Source organism: Thunnus albacares, chromosome 19, assembly GCF_914725855.1.
Source record: "Thunnus albacares chromosome 19, fThuAlb1.1, whole genome shotgun sequence".
Classification (NCBI taxonomy): domain Eukaryota; kingdom Metazoa; phylum Chordata; class Actinopteri; order Scombriformes; family Scombridae; genus Thunnus; species Thunnus albacares.
In genome coordinates, this window is record NC_058124.1 from 19,147,383 (window position 1) to 19,166,962 (window position 19,580).

Below are 19,580 nucleotides of genomic sequence, written 5' to 3' on the forward strand. Positions count from 1 at the left end.
TAAACTACAGTATATAATGGAGATGATGTTTCTCAGTTAACTTCAACATATATTTGGCATTTCTGTGCTGCAATTTCTTTTTACCTATCAGCCAACGTATAGCTGATACTAATACATCTGCAATAAGCTAATATTAGCCCAGTCGATTCATCGATCTAGCTCTATTGCACTGGAGTGCATAATACTAAAAGATGTATCTAATGTTTTGATCATCCCTGTTATAGTGCATTAGGTGCCATAATATTATAAAAGGCAATCCAACACAACTGTAACTAACTGTAACTGGCTGTAACCAGTGATATTGATTTATCTGACAACTGTTTTCTTGATTATTTACTTAATCATTCTGTAAAATGTCAGAAAACAGTGAAAAATGTCTGTCACAATTTGTTGGCATCTCCAGATTGCTTGTTTTATCAACAAACAGTCCAAAAACCAAATATATTCAGTTTACTGTTATAGAGGATGAAGAATAAAAACAGCAAATATTCACATTTGAGAAGTCAGAACTATTTAATTTTGACATTTTTTGCTTGGGAAGTTACATAAATGATTCATTAGTTTTCCAAATAGTTGCAACAACATCAAAATAAATCTTCCAAAGATATGATTTAATGCAGGGCTGTTGTATTGGATTATGTTGTACAGGTGTACCCAATAAATTGGAACCTGTATTATCTGAACTTGCAGATATTGGTGTTTGTTTGCTTTATAATAGTCACTATAGTTTTTCTGCCTCTCTATTAGCAGGCCTACAAGCATGTGTGCAAGGATTTAACCCCCCCTCAGCTCCTCCTCACCCCTCCTCCTCCCCCTCAGTGACGTGGTGGATAGAAGTGCAACGTGGACGGGGCAAATAACAACACGAAGCCATCTGACAACTGAACCGAAAGTGAAGTGTGTCAAACGCCCCCCCTCTACCCCCCTTCCTATCCAACTCCATCCATGTGCTTACCTGTTCTGCCAGCCTTGGATCAGGTTGGTGTATTTGCTCAGCACTCCCTCCAGCTGCCGCTTGCGCGCCTGCTGCTGCAAATTCATGCTGTTCCCCAGCAAAGCTCCCCGGCTGCCTCCTGCTCCAGCCGGGCCGCCAAGTGAGCCGGAGCCGGGGCTATGCGACCCGGTCCGCACGGGCTTCCTCGACGATGAGTTCCCGCGGTCCGAGGAGTTGGTTTTGTTGGTCCCGGGATGCGGACTGCAGAGCGTCTTGTCCATCCTGGCGACGGGACGGTGGAGAACAGGAGGAGGAGGAGGAGGAGGAGGAGAAGGGAGGAGGGGACAGGAGTGGACCAGAAGCAGCAACAGCAGCAGCAGCAGCAGCAGCAGAGAAGGTTTCACCAGAGCATAAGTGGTAAACACGGCGATGCGTGTGTGCTGAACTAAAGCAGAGGCAGTGGGTATGCATCGACCGCGCTGCGCCGTTGGTTTGTGCGTCCCTCGGTGCGTAAGAAGGCGGACATATTCCTCGGTGGTATTCGTGCCCTGCTCCTTCCTCTGCAGTGCGCGGCTGTGTGGCACTGTGGGTCTCCTCCAGCGTTTTCCTGGTAGGAAGGGAGAGCAGAGCGCAGACACTCCCACTTTACTCTGGACCAGCCCCCGGATATTACAATGCAATCCTTTTATATACATTATCATGCCTAAAAAAAAAAAGTCCCCCCGAAGAAAAAAGAGAATAATACTGCAAATGCCAACATGAAAAGCCATGACTCATGTGTATGGCTCATTTATATAAAGTTATGCATGTTTCTGTATGATTTGTAAGAGAAAATTGCAGCAAAACAGGTTCATTTATTTATTTATTTATTATTTCAGTCAAGAGTATTATAAGACTATTATGGCAACATTAATACTATATGAAAACACAATATTACAGGAAAGAAAATGCAATAAAACAATATAGGTCACTTTAAACTCATTAAAGGCACAGCAGGCTATATGGGTATTTTGTGGGGAATCGTAAAATATTATCACAGATAAAACAATATAATGTAGGCTATAATAATGCACAGTAGGTTTAACTGTTGTACAGAGAAATAGCCTATATTTGAAGCCACGGGGATTTAAAGTCCAGCTGAAATCACATTCACATCCCTCTTTGCAGTCGCAAATAATGTTAACATGTTTTTTAAATGTTAATAATTTTGTATTATTAGAATATGTCAGAAATGCTAATTTTTGTCTGTCAGAGGCTTGTTTGATAGCTGGCAGGCAGTTTAATGTGCTTATAAGCTATGTAGTCTGCTAACTGACATTAGCAGTGCACTTTTCCCCTGTTAATGTTTCGTTCAACAAGATAAGGTGCAGAACAAGACATAGATAAGAAGGAGAGTTTAGCAGGAAAGCTAATGTGGGTTGTTGTTCAGAGTCTGTGGCTCTTGTGTTGTGTAGCAGGATGCTATTAGGCTCAGTGTGACTGTTATCGTTTTATTCGAGGACTCCAGGTACATATATGCGAACAACAGTAATTGATCAAAATAATGTAAAACTAGGGGGCATCATCATAAAATCAAAGAATTTAAAATATACATTTCTCCCTTTTTGTTTCAGTTTTTTTCTCAAAGGAGAACACAAGACAATAGATTAAAGGTGCAGTCCCATATGATGTTTCCATTCACCAAAATTTCCCCACACTCTGTTCCAAAAAAGGACACAATGTAATGTTTCTGATGCAGGTAAATAAATATTGGTCACAAACTGTAACCAGTGTATAAAAGTGACGTTACATTTTGTAGTCCAGTAGTGTAATAACGCATTAAAAATGGTGACAAAACACACTAGAATAATAACATCTCCATTGCCAAACACAGTGCAGCAGTGTTTCTACTGGTCGACCATGCACACTCGTCCGCTCAGAGTTGAACAAAGGCGAACTCTGACCAGCGAAACCATCAGAGTCAGCTGGACATCGCACCGAAACAGGAAACGCACACTTAAATTTGTCCTTCTGACAGGCTTCAATAGAACGGGGGGAAATGGGAAACGCAGCAAATATTCGTTGACCGGAGACGTCTTGTGACGGATATGTATGCTGTAGTTGAATCTAATTTCAGTTGGACTTTAGGCACTAAGTGGATCCTGCACTATTAAATAATATAGTGGCCCTGTCTTGTAGACACACAACTTTATTTTCATGCCTCTGTGCCAGCGACAGCCGTGGCTGGAGGCATTATGTTTTCGGGTTGTCTGTCTGCCCCATTCTCATGAACGCAATATCTCAGGAACGCCTTGAGGGAATTCCTTCAAATTTGGGACAAACATCCATTTGAACTCAAGGATGAACTGATCAGAATTTGATGGTCAAAGGTCAAAGGTCAAGGTCACTCTGACCTCACAAAACACGTTTTTGGCCATAACTCAAAGAATTCAAACACTAATTATGACAAAGTTTTACACAAATGTCTAATAGGATAAAATAATGAAGTGATGACATTTTGTATCCAAAGGGTCAAAGGTCAACTTCACTGTGGAAAAACACTTTTCTGGCCATTATTCGCCACCATAACTCAGGAACAGAAGGGGAGATTGTGACCATATTTCACATTTGGTCAGATACTGAATTGGTGACATTAATCTTGGGTCTCCATCTTGAAGCTGTGGTGATTGTATAGTTCTCCTGTGCTGCCAGGTTGAGGATGTTTGTGAAGCGTCCATGTTTTAGAATTTGTAGCCTCTTTCCTGAAGTACTTGTATGAGTCCACCCTCTTTACATCCTCTCCCAGCATGATAACCAGGACAGCAGGCTTCCTGCTCCTATGGTAGTCCACCACAAGCAATTTGGTTTTGCTGATATTGAGCTTCAGGCAATTATCGTTGCACCATGTGACGAAGCTCTCTATCAGTCCTCTGTACTCCTCTGTAAAAATAAGTGTCTATAAGTGAAGACAGCATGTTTCTCACTGGAAATTATTCACTGTTATAGTAAACTTAATACCTTTTATTACATTCCTTCAAAGTCTTCACTATATATATTGTATGAGTCTGGACAGACATGGATGTAAACTGCAACTTGACTGGTTGGCAGAGGTATACAACCATGAGGTGCTATTTCTAGTTTTAGAATATATTGTGTTCACATGGTGCATTTTTCTAAATAAAGTTGTGTGTCATCAAATTACCAAACAAACTGCCATACAGAAAACCTGGACCAGATGTTCCTGTATAAATGTGCTAGTTGTTTTTTTGCAAAATATAATCAGGTGCCATCTATAATGTGTGCTGTGTTTGATGGGAACTTAAAAGCAACAGTGGCCCAACAGCAAATGTTAAACTGGCCATAGATATGCTAAAAAAAAAAAAAAGGAATGAACTGATGACAATGTGCATTAGCAACACACTTTTTTGTCTGGTTTGGTTTATTTTACATTCTTATATATTTAGAAGGATTAAGTCCCTTGTGTCCTTTCATTTTCACGGTGCATCAACCTTTATAATAAGATGGAGACATGCTTTCAAGGTTTGACTTAAGAAATATTTGAAAATAGGAATGAAAACTAGAAAATGTAATCAAATGAACAAAGAATATTATTTTTAAAGAAGCAGACAAGGGAGGAGATATCCTTGACAACCAAAAAAAAAAAAAATCACATCATAGAAGACAATGTTAGTACAATATATTGGTATATTTTTCATCCGGGTATTGTATAACCTATGCACACACAAGCACATGCACACAACCATGACAACCAGGATGAAAAGGACACATTAATGAAGACCAGACTGAGGAGCGTTGCAGGCTATTAAGAAGAGACCAAATTTGCGCTGAGCAATCGAAGGTATGCTTCGATGAATCTCCACAGGACACTTAACAGAGCACAGATAGATTCCTGCCGCTTGTCAGCTGAGGCAGCCACAAAGCAGTGATCAATACGAGAGAGTTTTAAAAAAAAATCCCTGGGCAACAGAGAGTCAATGGTTTGTTAAAAGCTTGTGCTGAGAGTCAAGCTCGGGTCAGCTGCATTTCATTATGAGAGGTTATGCCAGTTTGACTCTGAGGTCTTTGTTATTAAGTTTCAATTAAAAATGTGTATAAATTATAGAAATAGAATTTATCATACACCTTTTCTAGCGTAAAGGAATTGAGTGTGCATATTTTCCTCTGCAAACTCTGCAGTATCATCACACTGTTTAAAACCATCATCTCCTCCTCCTAATTATCTCCTTCTGTTTCATCATTCCTCACCGCTATTGTCCAGTTGTAAGCACTTTAAAACAACTTGAATCATCACTGCCACAGTCACCATCACCATCACTCTGCCAAAACCAAACAAGCTGCTGCAAGAGGCACCGGCAGAGAAATAGGTGTTTCCTCACCTCAGCACTGTAAAACATGAAAGAACTCATTCCCCTGAGCTGTGATTCGATTCTTTACTCCGGCTACACTGACATCACACCAATCTCCTGCGTTAAAGCTCCGCGTCAGCCCAGTCAGATTTATGGCAGCTGTGACTGCCCGAGGCCGGCCCTCATCATCTTCCACTACCAGTCAGCTCTCAGCACCAACACTATTACAGCCTAGAAGGAGATACTTTAAAGCCTCAAATCTCCAAAATGTCTGCTTTTCAGGAGCTGAGAACTGCAGCCTTGTTTGTAGCTTGATGCCATTACATTTTGTAGTATATGAGTTATAAACTATACATTTAAGACCACATGTTTTAGAACTTTGTCAATCCACAGTGGAAATACTTCAGTCTCATTTGAAAATTAACCTCTTAATATCAAGTTTTCTGCTTTTTTTTTAGCCTTAAGTAGCTTTAATTCAATTCAAAATACTTTAAGGGGCAATTTGAGGTAAGTGAGTTTGCAAACAAGTATACACACACATAAATATATACAGTATAACTAAACCCAGATTTACTGGATATGATGTAATTTTGTCAATGCACAGTAGTTTAAACCCTCACACGACCAATTCAGTTACCACACAATCTTCCTGAGTTGTCAGATGATGTTAGCGCTGTATATTCCCATTCCTTCGACATAGCATGAACATCAACACCAGTGGCAGACCTCACTAATGCTGTTGTTGCTGAATGGGAGCAAATCTCTGCAGCTAGCTTCCAAAATCTTGTGGAAAGTCTTCCCAGTAGAGTGGAGGCTGTTATAGTAGCAATGGGTTTGGAAGCAGAAGTTCAATAATCACATAGGGGTGTAACGTTCAAGTACTTTTGGACATAAAATGTGCTAAGATGAGGTCATAGTTATAGTATTTTGGAACTAGAATATTTCAGTGTGGTGCAGCAAAACTTGGTGGTGTCCAGCACATTTGGCATTTAGGTGTCTGATGGCCTTTCAGAAAATAATTGATGATTGATCGCAAGGCTCAGGACAGAAAAGGCCAGGGACTCAGTTTTAAAGATAAAGTAATACAAAGAAGTCCTCCATCAGCACAGGTTCTCATCTCTTAGTTCTGACGCTCTCAATTTCCACAACACAATATTTTATAGCTTTTAGTGGATCATGGCATGTAAAGGGACTGGACTGTAGAGAGTGGCAGGACAGAAAGTTTTGTTCCTTGATACAATATGTAAAAAAAAAAACATTCATTGCTTAGTCAGTTTGCATTTTGAAAGGTTACTGGAAAAAACTCCTGAGTAGCAGGTTCCATTTATGAACCTGTCAGAATTTGAATATGGATGGGTGTTTTTCATCAGCGATCATATTGTGTTTGGCTTGTCTGTCCTTGTCCTCCTTGACAGATAGCTATCTGCAGAGTGCGGACTGCTACACTGTCACACACTACCCATCACTTTGTATACAAAAAACAACAAATACACTCTTATAATCCACATATATCTCCCCCTCTAGACTAAACCAAAACCAAAATGTACTGAGAGACACGACTGACCTTGGTTTGTTTTTTCGTTACACTGATGCTGCATTTGGAAAGAACAGCTGGTTCAGATTAGCATTTCACCTGGTTTAATTGTTCCTGACAACCACAGGAACTGAGATTATCTAGAGTCTGTTTGTTTTGGGAACATTTTATCTGCCCATTGCAAACTCTGATGCCCGCCAGGATGGCTCCATAAAATGTCTTGCTCCCTTTATTGGTCTCAGGAAAGACGTTTTATTTTACATGTAGCCTTGACATGGAACTTACTCTGTCGGACTTTGATTTTACTGTAATGTAATCTTTAAAAGAATCTTGTGATGTTAGGCTTTATGGGTATAATTGTATTTCATTTTATATCATTTATGAGGGAGTTCAATCTGCATATGCTTGACTTGCCAAAAGTGCGCATATGTTTGTACAACAGCCTGCATTATTCACAAAGACCAGCAACCTCGCCAATAACTACTTAATGGACTGGAGGGGGGCTATTGACTCTGTACACTGACAAGGTCAGCAGAGAGAGTGTGTGTATGTTTGTGTGTGTTTGTGTCAAACACAGAAAGAAAGGAAACAGGAGGGAGACGCTAAGTGCAGGAGAAGGGGATTTCATAGTTCAAGAGCGTGTGCCTGTGAGTGAATATTTGACTATACCGCTCTGCTTGCTGCCTCTTTCCATGCTGGGTTGAAAGATGACGCCATGCATATTCATCGAGGCGACCACAGAATAAAGCTTTAGAGATTAACATGGAGACTGCACTATTCATATTCTGAGTTTTTGTGTGTGAGGATCCCTCAGCTAGGCACCACTCTGAAGGTCAGAACATCGCTACACTTTTATATTTAATTTCATACTAGTTCAAAGTACTCTCCAGCAAAAAAAAAATAAAATCCTTTTTAAGTTATCTAAATTATGTGTTTTTTAAAAAAGGTTTTTACTGTGTTTTACTGGAATTCACATAAAATGAAGGACCTCAGCATTCAAGTGTGATTATTTAAATTTATGTATAGTCAAAACCAAAAGGTAAATGTGCAAAAATGTGAAAGAAAAATCCATTTTGCAACATTTTACTGACTAAACCTTCCTTTTCATTCATCAAAATCTATTTTTGTCTGCAAGCAATCACCAGCTGAGTTAAAGGTCATAGTTATAGTCATTAAACTAATGAACGCTACACTTTGAGGGAAGTATTCCTTTTCTTATTAAGCCACCTTACAGGACCAAAAGCACAAAAGGTGGACCAAGATACAGGAAGTGCAGTGACAGTCCTTCATTAAAAGTGTCACTGTGCCCTCTGTGGGCTCAATTATCGCTCAATTGAACAGGAGCAGAAAGACCCCAATTAGCGCTCTAACTTGACACTCATGTTTGTCAGAGGAGCTTCAGGCTTGAATCTCCGAGCGAGAAGATAACAGCTAATGACTCCACTCGATTTCAGAGTTTCCTCGCTAAGCAGACACTCCGGAAAGATGACGGTGTCAAAATGTGACAGACTGAGGACGGTCATTCCCCTGAAGCTTGTTTCAGTGTGATCAGAACAGAGGACACTGTGACAGAAATGACACCCCTCTTGCTTCTCTTGTGCTCTGTCATAGCTCACTACTCTTATATTCTCCTCTCCACATGTGTGTGGGGGTGTGCACAGGTGGCGTTGCAACATATAATACATGTATGCCCTTCACACACACAAACACAAACCCACAAGCTTCTGGCTAATTTGTTTTAAAGTGTTATTACCTTTCCATAATCTGTTTTTGTGCCTCTTATTATTACCTTAAGGCACTTTGTGATCACGGTCTTAGTTAAAATCACTTTATAACTTAACTTGACATGATGATGATGCATTCAAAGCAGTAATGATACCATAATAGCTTCTTTATGCGCTAATTAACATTTTATTGTCCACAAATGTCAAGATGGGAAAGGTAATATTGAGTTGTGGTAACAAGTTGTGAAAATATCAGCTGTAAAAACAGGCTGTATTTCAAACTAATTATCGCCTCAATCCACATGACAGAAATAAATGTACACAGGTTGCAAGTCAGTGATTTACATCCACAGCAGCAGGTTGCGGTTGATGTGGATGTATTCCTCAGCACATTAGAGACATCTACTGGTCGGGAAAACAAATTTAGGTTCAGATTTGGCCCGGCTGAGAAAATGAAGAGTTCACCTTCAAGATTGAGAATCTGCACCATACAAAGCAAAATACAATACCTACATATTTGGTCAAAATAGAGTTAAGACAAGAAGCTGAGTTTTTTTTTAGACAGACACATACAAAGATACAGATACATCCAATAGAGTCTATGATCCCAATATACATAATCAGAATAAAGTACTTTTTTCCCAAAACAAATTAGTTCCAATTAAGAAGATGCCTGAAAGAACTCGTGTTGTTGTTTACAGATACTTCCCTGTTGTATTCCCTGAGGATTGTCCCAAGGTAGACTGAAATATGTACATTTTAACTATATTGGACAAATCATGCCTTTAATGGAGATTTGACAGTGAGAGGAGAGAGCGATGGTAAATGATGTGCAACCTTGGTTGAAACCTTAAAGTGAGACTATATGTAAAGACAAAATAACAATCTCATTCTTACATAGTTTCATTTGTAAGCTATAAATAAAACAAACCTTTGCTCAGTTCAATAGTGGTTTTTGGAGTTACAGCCTAGCTTAATCTGGTATGACTGCAGGTGTCGTGCCCATTCATGCCGTCTCAAATATTGGAGATTGGATAGTTTTAGACATTGTTGAATTCTATTTTCGCTTGCATGCATGACCACGCTGCTCTTTCTCTCTCTATCTCTATCTCTCGCTTACTCATTCACTCCGGAGGACGGTTCAACTTTGAATGCTGTGTGTTTACAAACACCAACTGACAAATCCTGCATAGTATACCTTTAACCTATGCATTGCAAAACTGTGTCCCCTGAAAAATATTGGCTGCATGACGCCCCTGACTATGACCAGTAGCTTATGTTTGCTAACGTTAGATATATCGTCAGCCTATATTGCTGTGTAACTGACATTACTGGCTCAAGTTTGTTGACTTTATGGCTCTTCTCTATTTCTACTGTAAAGATATATTTTATAATTATTCTCTCATTGTGTTTCATGACCAAAATGGCAGCAAAAGTCTATGTTTTCCTATAAAATCTATGCAGATTTTGTAGGAAAATAATCATCCTAAAAAGCATAAAAAGAAGGTAATTTGTCCTATTATACAGGCTGAAACTTTAAACCCTCTTTCTTACTTTTTCTGTAGTTGCTCTCTGCCTCTGTAGGGCAGAATTATTACCTGCAGCTGTAATTATTCGATCTAATATTAACTACTTTCCAGTGTAAACCTTTTTTTCTCTACAAAACTATTACTATTACTTCTTACCTTAAAAAGGCAGCAGACCCAGTTTTCAGTTAATGCAATCAATCATTTTTAAAAGCAGAAATCACATTTCCATATTTATGCACCGACTTTAAAGTGAAGTATTTGAGTCACCGCTCTGTCTTCAGCGTCCCTCCATCTACAAATGTTCAGCTGCCGAGTCTGATGAAGAGATGGACGTCTGTCTCTGATGACTCTTGTCTTTATTACAACATTCTGATTAATACAGTCATTAGAGGCCCGTGCATTCATGACATTGACTCCACTTTCTGCGCCTAATTAGGAGAATAATTTAGTCTTGTTCTGGTTCCACCTCTCTGACAGGCTAGTCATTTCTCTATAAAGGTCACAGAAAAAGGGGAATGAGCATCATGTGGGCGTACGTGTGAGTAAGTCCTCCAACCATCTACTGCCTACACACGCACACTCACACCCACACACAATTCCACTTATACCGGTGTGTTTTAATGTAATGAGTCTCTATATTGCAGCTCATCAGTATGCTGAAGGCAACAGAGGTCCATCCCTGCGGTTCAAGCAGTCTGGATCAAGTGGAGTCATACTTTGCCTGAGCTGAAGCTTTCTGCCCACACTCAAAGACATTACATTAGCATTGATTGTCCTCTAGTCCACCCTGTATTTATAGCATAGAAGAAGAGGAGGGACTATAATGTGGTTGTTTTTTTTTAAAATGATCAAATTCTTAACCCTTGTGCCTCACTAGTGATATTTTTGGTTCATTGGATCATTATGGCTGTGTTAATGCATATGGCATACATTTTGAAAGGAGGTAGTTTTTTTGTTTTTTAATTTTGGAAGTTCAACCTCAGCTCCTATAATAAGTCTATAATAAAATGTGTAGCCAAAATAAAGACACTCAGATCCTTATGGACAAAAATGTCCCATTGAAACCCATTCAAACCATAATTTTTGGAGTTAAAGGGTTAAATTCTTAATATTACTGAATATTTGGTAGTGATAATCAGGACTGAAGTTGGCTAAAAGATTTCACTCAGTGAAAGTGGAAAATAATATTAATATATCATATTTTTATGGCAGTTTTTTTTTTTACATTTTTAACATCAGTAAACAAAATTTAAAGAGGTAAAAGGGTTAAATAAAAAATATCTGATTAACACAGTAAGATGCTTTTTATTATGATTCTAGCATTATGGGAGACACTTGTGAAGGATGACTTCACAATGCTGCTGAAGTCATCCTCGACTCTGTCAAGGTTGTGGAATTATAAAACTGCAATTCCCAGAATGCAATAGGGGTATTTTAGTCCAACCACTGCGCTGCTCCGGGTTGACCATGTGTTGTGTGACTGCCACCGGACGGCTGTCTGTAGAAAGTGCAGCAAAAACCATGCAGGCAGCTCAACCCGGACCAGCAGCAGCAGCAGCAGACATGTAAAGATGGAGTAGAAAATTATGTGCCTCGACTGTCATCATCAAAGATGTTCCCCGGAGTTTTCTATGCACTGTTGGCGGGTTTCCTCGGGGCCGTGGCGTCGTCGTCGGCCAAGCTGTCTCTCGGAGCCGACTACCTGAAGGGAGTCTGCGAAACCGGACTCCGGACATGGGGCGAGCAGCGGAAATTTAGACAAGCGGACGAAACTACCGCCTGTGACCGGGTGAGGCATCGCCATAGTTGAAGTTAATTATTAAAACAGCGGGGGTGGCTGTTAATAATGTAGCGCCGACGTACGTGCATGCCTCCAAGCGGGGTGATTTCTCACGGAGGATGTTAGGGGGGTTCTCTCCTCCCCTGACTCCAGCTCCCTCAGCATCATCAGCATCATCAGCATCACACGAGGGAGCCCATGCAGCAGCTCGTGCCGTGTCCTCGTGCAGAGCAGAATGACATTGCAGCTCGTATGTCTGTGTGTTATCGCGTTATTTTGTGAGCGTGGTTGCGTTAAAGAAGGCTTCCAGGTTTCTAAAGGGGGGGTCATGTTTCTTTTATGACCTTCACACTCTCCGCAGACGTCACACAGTGATGTCAGAGAGGCACATCTGCAGGCAGCTGTCTGTCTGCACCATGGATGTATAATAAGATCTTATAATGCATTAATGGTCTGTACAGTGACTTCATATCTGAGGGCTAATCAAAATATCACAAGTAGCACAAGGTTTGCAGATGCATGCAAATCAAAGGCAGACTCTTAATATGCACCAGGAGGTTATCGCATTCAGCCAGTGCGTCATATCAGACTTCAGCTGGGATTTCACACGTGCAGGGAATAGACAAAATAACAGGAACCCTTCACAGTATAATGTAGGGCAGCAACTAACGATTATTTTAATTATCAATAAACCTGTCGATTAATCGATTAGTTGTTTGGTTGATATAATGTCAGAAAACGGTGAAAAATGTTGATCACTGTTTCCAAAAGCCCAAAGTGCAACCTTACATGTCTTGTTTTGTCCCGATCGGCAGTCCACAACCCAAAGATATTCAGTTTACTATCATAGAGGACTAAAGAAACTAGAAATATTCGCATTTAAAAGCTGGAATGAGAGGATTTTGGCATTTTTTTCTTAAAAAATGACTCGGAATTAATTCTAATTAATTGATTATTTCTTGTTGATCGATTAATGGACTAATTGTTGCAGATCTAGTATATTGCAAATTTTATAATATTTATAAAATTTTATGTTAGTGATGTATCAGGGATGATTATGAACACCATAGCTTTTGGTGATGATTTATTTAATTCCTTTACCAGGATGAACCGGACACACTCTACTACAGATGAATGCAGAGTTTTCAACTTCAGATAAACTCCTCACTCCTTCACTCCTGAGTCATCATGAGACATTCACTAAAGCAAGTCTGTCAAGCAAGAGCAAATACTGTGTAGACGTCCGCAGCAATATAACTGACAGGCTGCAGTCAATGGTGGAATGTAACTGGAATGAGTACATTTACTCAAAAGCTGTACTTGACAATTTTGAGGTATATTTACCTTTTTTGTATATTTTTTATTTAATTTCATGCCTTCCACCATGGAGGTTGCTTACAAATTCTTCCTAACCAAGATAAATACTAATATCTTTCCATATAAGATAATATATACATATTTTAGGTAGTTCTCCTAGAGTATTTCCATTTTATGCTACTTTACACTTCTACTCCACTCTACTACATTACTCCTCTACATTTATCTGAGTTACTATGAAGATTAAGACTTTACATACAAAACCTATGATCAGCTTATAAATTATGATGTTGATGATGAGTTATCCAATAATACATGAAATAGTTATCTCCACTTTAACCAAATACAAAACTAAAACGCTGCTTTCACCTTAACATGGGAGCAATTACTACTATATCAGTAAGTAGTAATACAATAATACGGTGTATATATAATAACATATGTGAGTACTTTTACGTTTGATACTTTTAGTAGATTTTGCTGATAATACTTATGTACTTTTACCTAAGTAAAGTTTTAACTGCAGGACTTTTATTTGTAATGGGTCAATTATACATTGTGGTATTTCTACTTGTACTTCAGTAAAGAATCTGAATACTTCTTCCACCGTTTTCTGCAGTTCCTCACAACAAGCTGAAAGTCACATTTTATATTGTTACTTCTATCCTGAAACAAGAAAAAAAAGTTAAGACAGGATATGCAGGTAAACATCCACATTTTGAGCAATCAAGCAACCATAAAACAACAATCAGCTGTCATTAACTTCTATTTTTTTTATTTTTTAGCTTCATATCCCTCTGAGGCTGCTGTGTGGCGGGCTGCTTTTCACCTGCAATGCTGTGATGTGGACCTTCCTTGCCAAAGCACTCAGGTATTCCTCTTCCTCCACCCGAACCACTGTGACCACCACCGCCTCCAACTTCATATCTTCCGTAAGTAGCAGCCTCAATCAAAGGTCCTCCTACACAAGCACTTACTTATCTTTTCTTTGTAGTCAACAACTTGGCTTTTCAGCAAATTACTTCCCACTAGACTGTGGTGAGGTGTAAGTTAATTTTAGAGTGACCTCACATACTTTCTTCTTTGTATCAACTGCCTTATTTTAGAAAGTAGGTTGGACTATATTCAGAAATAACAGTGATTTAGCCTTTTAGAGGATTTTCTTGTCAAAGTTGAACTGACATTTTCCATCAAAGCATCTTTGCAGGTTATGATGCAATAATTTTTCCCCCTGCAGGCTTTCCTGGGCCAGCTGATCTTCGGTGAAGCCCAGATAACGCTGTGGTGGGTTGGGATCTCCCTGACTTTCTCTGGCCTGTTAGTACTGCAGAGGGTCTCTCCACAGGATGGACAACACAATGCAGTCACCAAGAAAGATGAATAATATGTCTTGTCTCCACTAGCTCTGTTCAGCTTGGCTCCATCTGGCTGTGGTATGTGTTTTGGTCGGCATTTCCTCTGATTTTACATTTAGCCAAAGAGTGATGAAATCTGAAACTGGATTTAGACATTTATTGAATTAATAGTAAGTTGAGGCACAACATTAAAACAGTAAGAAAAAATCTGATTTTGTTGCTAATAATGCTCATTTTACTGAATAAATTGTTTAAATTATTTAACTATTATGACTAAATGCTTCTGAAATCAATTTATTATCAGTGAACATTTAAACTTCAGGTTGCAATTCGTGGCAGTGCAGGCTGTAAAACACTGTTGGCTCAGCTGTGGTGCTGCCTTGTTTAGTCAAGCTCTAAAAATCAGAGGAGATGTTGGCTTTCAGCCAGTCTGGCCATGGCACAGCTTCAGTCTGGCTAGTGGAGACAAGCTACTGGCTGCCCTGGGTTCGGCTTTTCAGAAGCTCTAAAATAATCTTTGTTCACAAGCTTACAATGAAGCAAAAATAATACCAGCTTTATGTTACTTTTAGCCAACAACAACACAACTCATGAGCTAACAGAAACAATGGGACAGAAGGGAAGAGAGGAATAGTTTGATAAGTTGGGTCCATTTGTTTTCTTGCTGAGAGTTAGATGAGGAAATTGATACCACTCTCGTGTCAGCATGGTAAATGTTAAGCTACCGTTAGCAGCTGGTTAGCTTACCATAAAGAAAAAAATGTGCCTACCACCACCTCTAAAGCTTACACATTAACAAATTATATCTTTTTTGTTTAATCTCTAAAAAAATGTAAGTAAAAATGACAATTGATGGTTCTGTGTTGGACTATTTCTTGTCCAGGCGCAATGAGACTTGTTAGGCAACCAGCAGATTCACAAACGTGTTCATTAGTGAGCTTTAGAGGTGCAAATTGTGGTACCTTTGGACAGAGTCCCCTGTTTCCAGTCTTTATGCTAAGCTAAACTAAGCTGTCTCCTTGCTCCAGCTTCATGTTAACAGGGTTTTCTTCTAACTCTCAGCAAGAAAACGAATAAGAGGGTTTCCCAAAATGTCCAATTAACCATTTAAAGAGAGAGACACCTAATATCCAACATGAATATAATTTGAAGGGTTGTGTGCATATTAACAGGCTGATCTGAAGTCAGTCTTGTGGGTTTTGTTCATGAGCAATGAACAAATATCACCAATGTCAACCTTTATCTGCTAGTGGATTATGTATTGCAGCCGTAGGATCACCAAAGCTTTTTTAATGCTCACATTTCCTTAAGTTACTACGACATTCACTGTAAACATCCTACACTAATGTTTAATTTTATGCATGCTCAAGGTGATGTTTTAAATGAAGCACTTAGCTAACAAAGCGTATTTTTCACAAGTAATAAAACTAATGTAGCGCTGAAAGGCTCACCCCCGGTAAGAACTTGCTGTCTGCCTGGGTCTTGCTTTTTTTTTAATTATTTGCCTTTCTTGATAGCTTGAACCTTAAGATATGAGCATGACACATGTTTTGATGAAGAGGCAGCTGATCTTCAATTTCATGATAGATATGTGCATGTTCCCACCAAGGCCTGAACTCATATAACTCACACCAAAGCATCCTGGAGTATCAGTTCATATGAAAGTGATGCCTCTGTGAGCTGCCTCATTTTATCATCTTGTGTCTTCAGTGGCCAAACTGCCTCTCCAGCATCAGACCCATCTCGTGGCCTCTTGATTGCCTGTTGAGCTTTATGTGCCCTGCATTTGCAATCTTATATTGTTCTGCTGCACATTATCAATATCAGTCCATCAGCAATCATCTCTTGGGTTAGATAGACACATGGCTTCATTAAAAGCTTCCTTTTACATCCCTGGAGTTGTCCATGAGAGTGCAATAACATTATACTTCCTTTAAATCTCATAACACTGTGATGTGTGTAAGAGCAAAGGGGCTTTGAGCATTAATAATTGAGCATAGAAAATGAAATGGCAATACTTGCTACTAAAGGGACATTTCTGTTAGCATACATCAGCTAAGTAAGTATACTGTTGTATACAGGGATTTGAAAACATCAAAGGTTGCTTTATTAAATGGTATTCTAGGATCACATGTTGCTGTTGTTTGGATACATATCATAATATAAATGCATAACGGTAGCTATAATAACTGTCTGTAATATCCCACAGCGGCAATGCACAAATATATCAGATGTCCTTCCAACTGCTGCTGTGCAGGTTCTGTACCATGTGATTTACATGCATCCCTATTAATGTGACTGCAGTGACAATGTGATTATACAGCTCTCATATTTAAAAGGCTGGCTGAGTGATGTTTTGTAGCAGGGCTGTACTCGCAACGCAGGATTTTTCAAAAGTGGAGATCACTCGGAGCTCACGCTGCGACATAAAAAAAGTGAATCCAGTTGTTTGTGCCTCCATGTTTTGGATCCTGGGTGTGGTGCATTACTTATAGGAATAGTTCAATATTTTGGGGGATATGTTAATTTGCTTTCTTGCCGAGCATTAGATTGGCAGATTGATACCACTCTCATACTTCTACAGTATTGATTAAGCCGGAGGCACAGGCAGGAGAAAGTTAGCATAGCTTTGCATAAAGACTGGAAACGGGGAAACAGCTAGCCTGGCTCCATCTAGAGGTAAAACAGTCAGCCTACCAGCACATCTAAAGCTCACTAATGAAAATGTTATATCCATTTGTTTTATCTGTACAAAAAACAAGGTAAAAAAAACATAAAAATGTGGTTTTACGGGGAGTTGTGTGCCAGACTTTTTATTGGCCAAGTCTCCACTGGTTCCCTAGCAACTGCTCCCAGCCAAGACATAGTCCCCCTGTAAAACAGCAAATTATCATTTTTGCGCCTGTCTTTGTGCAGATTTAACAAACAAGATATATAATGTTAATTAGTACACTGAAGAGGTGCTTGTAGGCATATTTTGTTACCTTCAGACTGACCCAAGCTAGCTGTTTCTCTTCATGCTAAGCTAAGCTAACCAGCTACTGGCTGTTGCTTCATATTTATTGTAGAGATCAGAGTGGTATCAGTCTTATCATCAAACTCTCTGCAATAAATCGAATAAGTGCATTTCCCAAAATGTAAACTTCTTTTAATCTACCTTTTATATCTGTAATCTGCTTTTGATTCCGAAAACTTTTAGGTGCCTGCTTTTCTCCAGTTAACGGCATGATATGAGGGTAAACCATCTACCTGTGAATCCACTCTCACTGTAATATAACCAGTCAGTGCTTTGCAGTAGCCACATTTATAGCTCTGTGACAGAGGCATGACCCTGAGTGTGATGTATTTATACATGTGTGCACATAAACTGTAGATGTGTTTGTACAGGGAGATTAGAGAACCACTGAAATATGATCTTAACCTTATGACGTGTGTGTCACATTGATAAGTTAAAACGCTGCACTGCAAGAAAACAGCTAAATTTATCAAGACCTCTTTTGAATCAATAAAGTTTTGATCACTTGGTATACTGAATGCACCAGGGCTTCTTAAAGGAAAACAATCTTCTTTTGTTCAGTTTTGGAGTTGGAATATTTAATGAGGGGAGCTTGATTTTGCATTAGTTTGTTGGTATTCCTGCTCCTACAGTGTGGACAGATTAGTAATCAATTTAATCTGGAGGCTGCTGCACTGACTAATTTAACACTACGTTAAACTTTTTAATGTGTAGCAGCATCACTGCCCTTACAGGTCAAGACTGTGCAGCTTGAGGGAGACACCATATTTGCTATGATAAGAATCATTCATAATGTGTCTTATAGATTATGTGAAACAAACATTTGTAAAAGTGTAAATATATTCTGTTAATAGGAAACACTTAGGATGTGTAAATTGTCATCTCCAATGAGAGAAGAAACACTGATAAATTATTAAATAAACATCTCATATGACAAACACAATTCTTGTCTCCATCACTATATTATATTATTGTCTGTGGGAAGATTTACAGTATGTCTTCATCACGGCTTTGTACTTTGAACAGAAAAGCTTCTCTGAGTCATTCTGCATGCATCAATCGAATTAGATGTAAAGTACAGTCAGCATTTACAGTGTACCTGCTTTCAAGTGGGTAAAGATAAGAAGCTGTGTTTTCCTGCAGCAAACAGGGACTTTAAACTCATTTCGCTCTGTGTCATTTCTCTGCAATGTAACAGTAATTTCTAATGGAGAGTATGCTTACAGTAGCTAATGGGCCTGGATGCAATGTTTGCCTTTAGCTAGTTCACATCTACTAACATAGTGAGCTTAACGCACCATTACACGAGTCCTCTTTCTTTAAATACCTCTGGTAAAAATAGAAAAATGAATCGTTGAGTATGGCTGCCTCGTTTTGGGCTCCTGACCGACCTTGCAGTTTTTGTCTTTTACTGCATTGTTGAGGAGCTGAAACCTAAGATTTTTACCCTTATACTTCAAAGTCCAACGAGATACATCGTACTCCAGTTACACAGCAGATAAGAACTTCTACAAACACAACTGAATATGTTCATTATAAACTTCTTGTCTGTATCTCGACTCATATAAATATAAAAGATTGCCACAAAAAACTGATAAACTGAGTTAAATATCCATTAACCCCAACTGAAAATTGTGTCATATTGTTAATGGGATTTAAAAGGGGATAATGTGGATGTACATCTACATATTTACATTTTTAATAATATTATTAGTTTTACCTCAAGAAATCTGTACTTTACTGTAAATCACAATATACTTTTGTAATGTCATATAATTATCCAAATATATGAATCCATCTACAACATGTAGGGATATGGGGTAAAGGATTTATTTTATTACATTTAGAGATTTCTAATGAAAGATTAATTCTACTAAAGTTGGGCAGTAAAATTAAAGAGGGTACAGCAAAAAAAATGTTATTGTTAATTATGCTGTAATTTAAAAGACAGCGATCATTCAGATGATAAAATTCTAATGTATTTGTGCTTTTTTTTACATTTTAAAGATGTTTTTCATGATAAAAAAAATTGTAATTCTACTTAA

At 38.8% G+C, this 19,580-nt stretch overlaps 2 protein-coding genes across 2 annotated transcripts in view; one reads left to right on the forward strand and one right to left on the reverse strand.

Moving 5' to 3' along the window:
* The window catches only part of LOC122969702 (oxysterol-binding protein-related protein 10), a 79,992-nt gene extending 78,348 nt beyond the window's left edge, over positions 1-1,644 (reverse strand). The window contains exon 1 of the mRNA XM_044335625.1: positions 956-1,644. Coding sequence (XP_044191560.1) covers positions 956-1,635 — 680 coding nt within the window. The 5' untranslated portion in view covers positions 1,636-1,644. The remainder of the gene's footprint in view (positions 1-955) is intronic.
* Positions 1,645-11,101: 9,457 nt separating this feature from the next.
* Positions 11,102-18,478, forward strand: LOC122970420 (transmembrane protein 42). Its single transcript, XM_044336544.1, has 3 exons — positions 11,102-11,856; positions 13,950-14,096; positions 14,402-18,478. Exons 1-3 carry the CDS (start codon positions 11,680-11,682, stop codon positions 14,546-14,548), a joined length of 471 nt encoding a protein of 156 aa, XP_044192479.1. The 5' UTR covers positions 11,102-11,679; the 3' UTR covers positions 14,549-18,478.
* Positions 18,479-19,580: the final 1,102 nt, after the last annotated feature.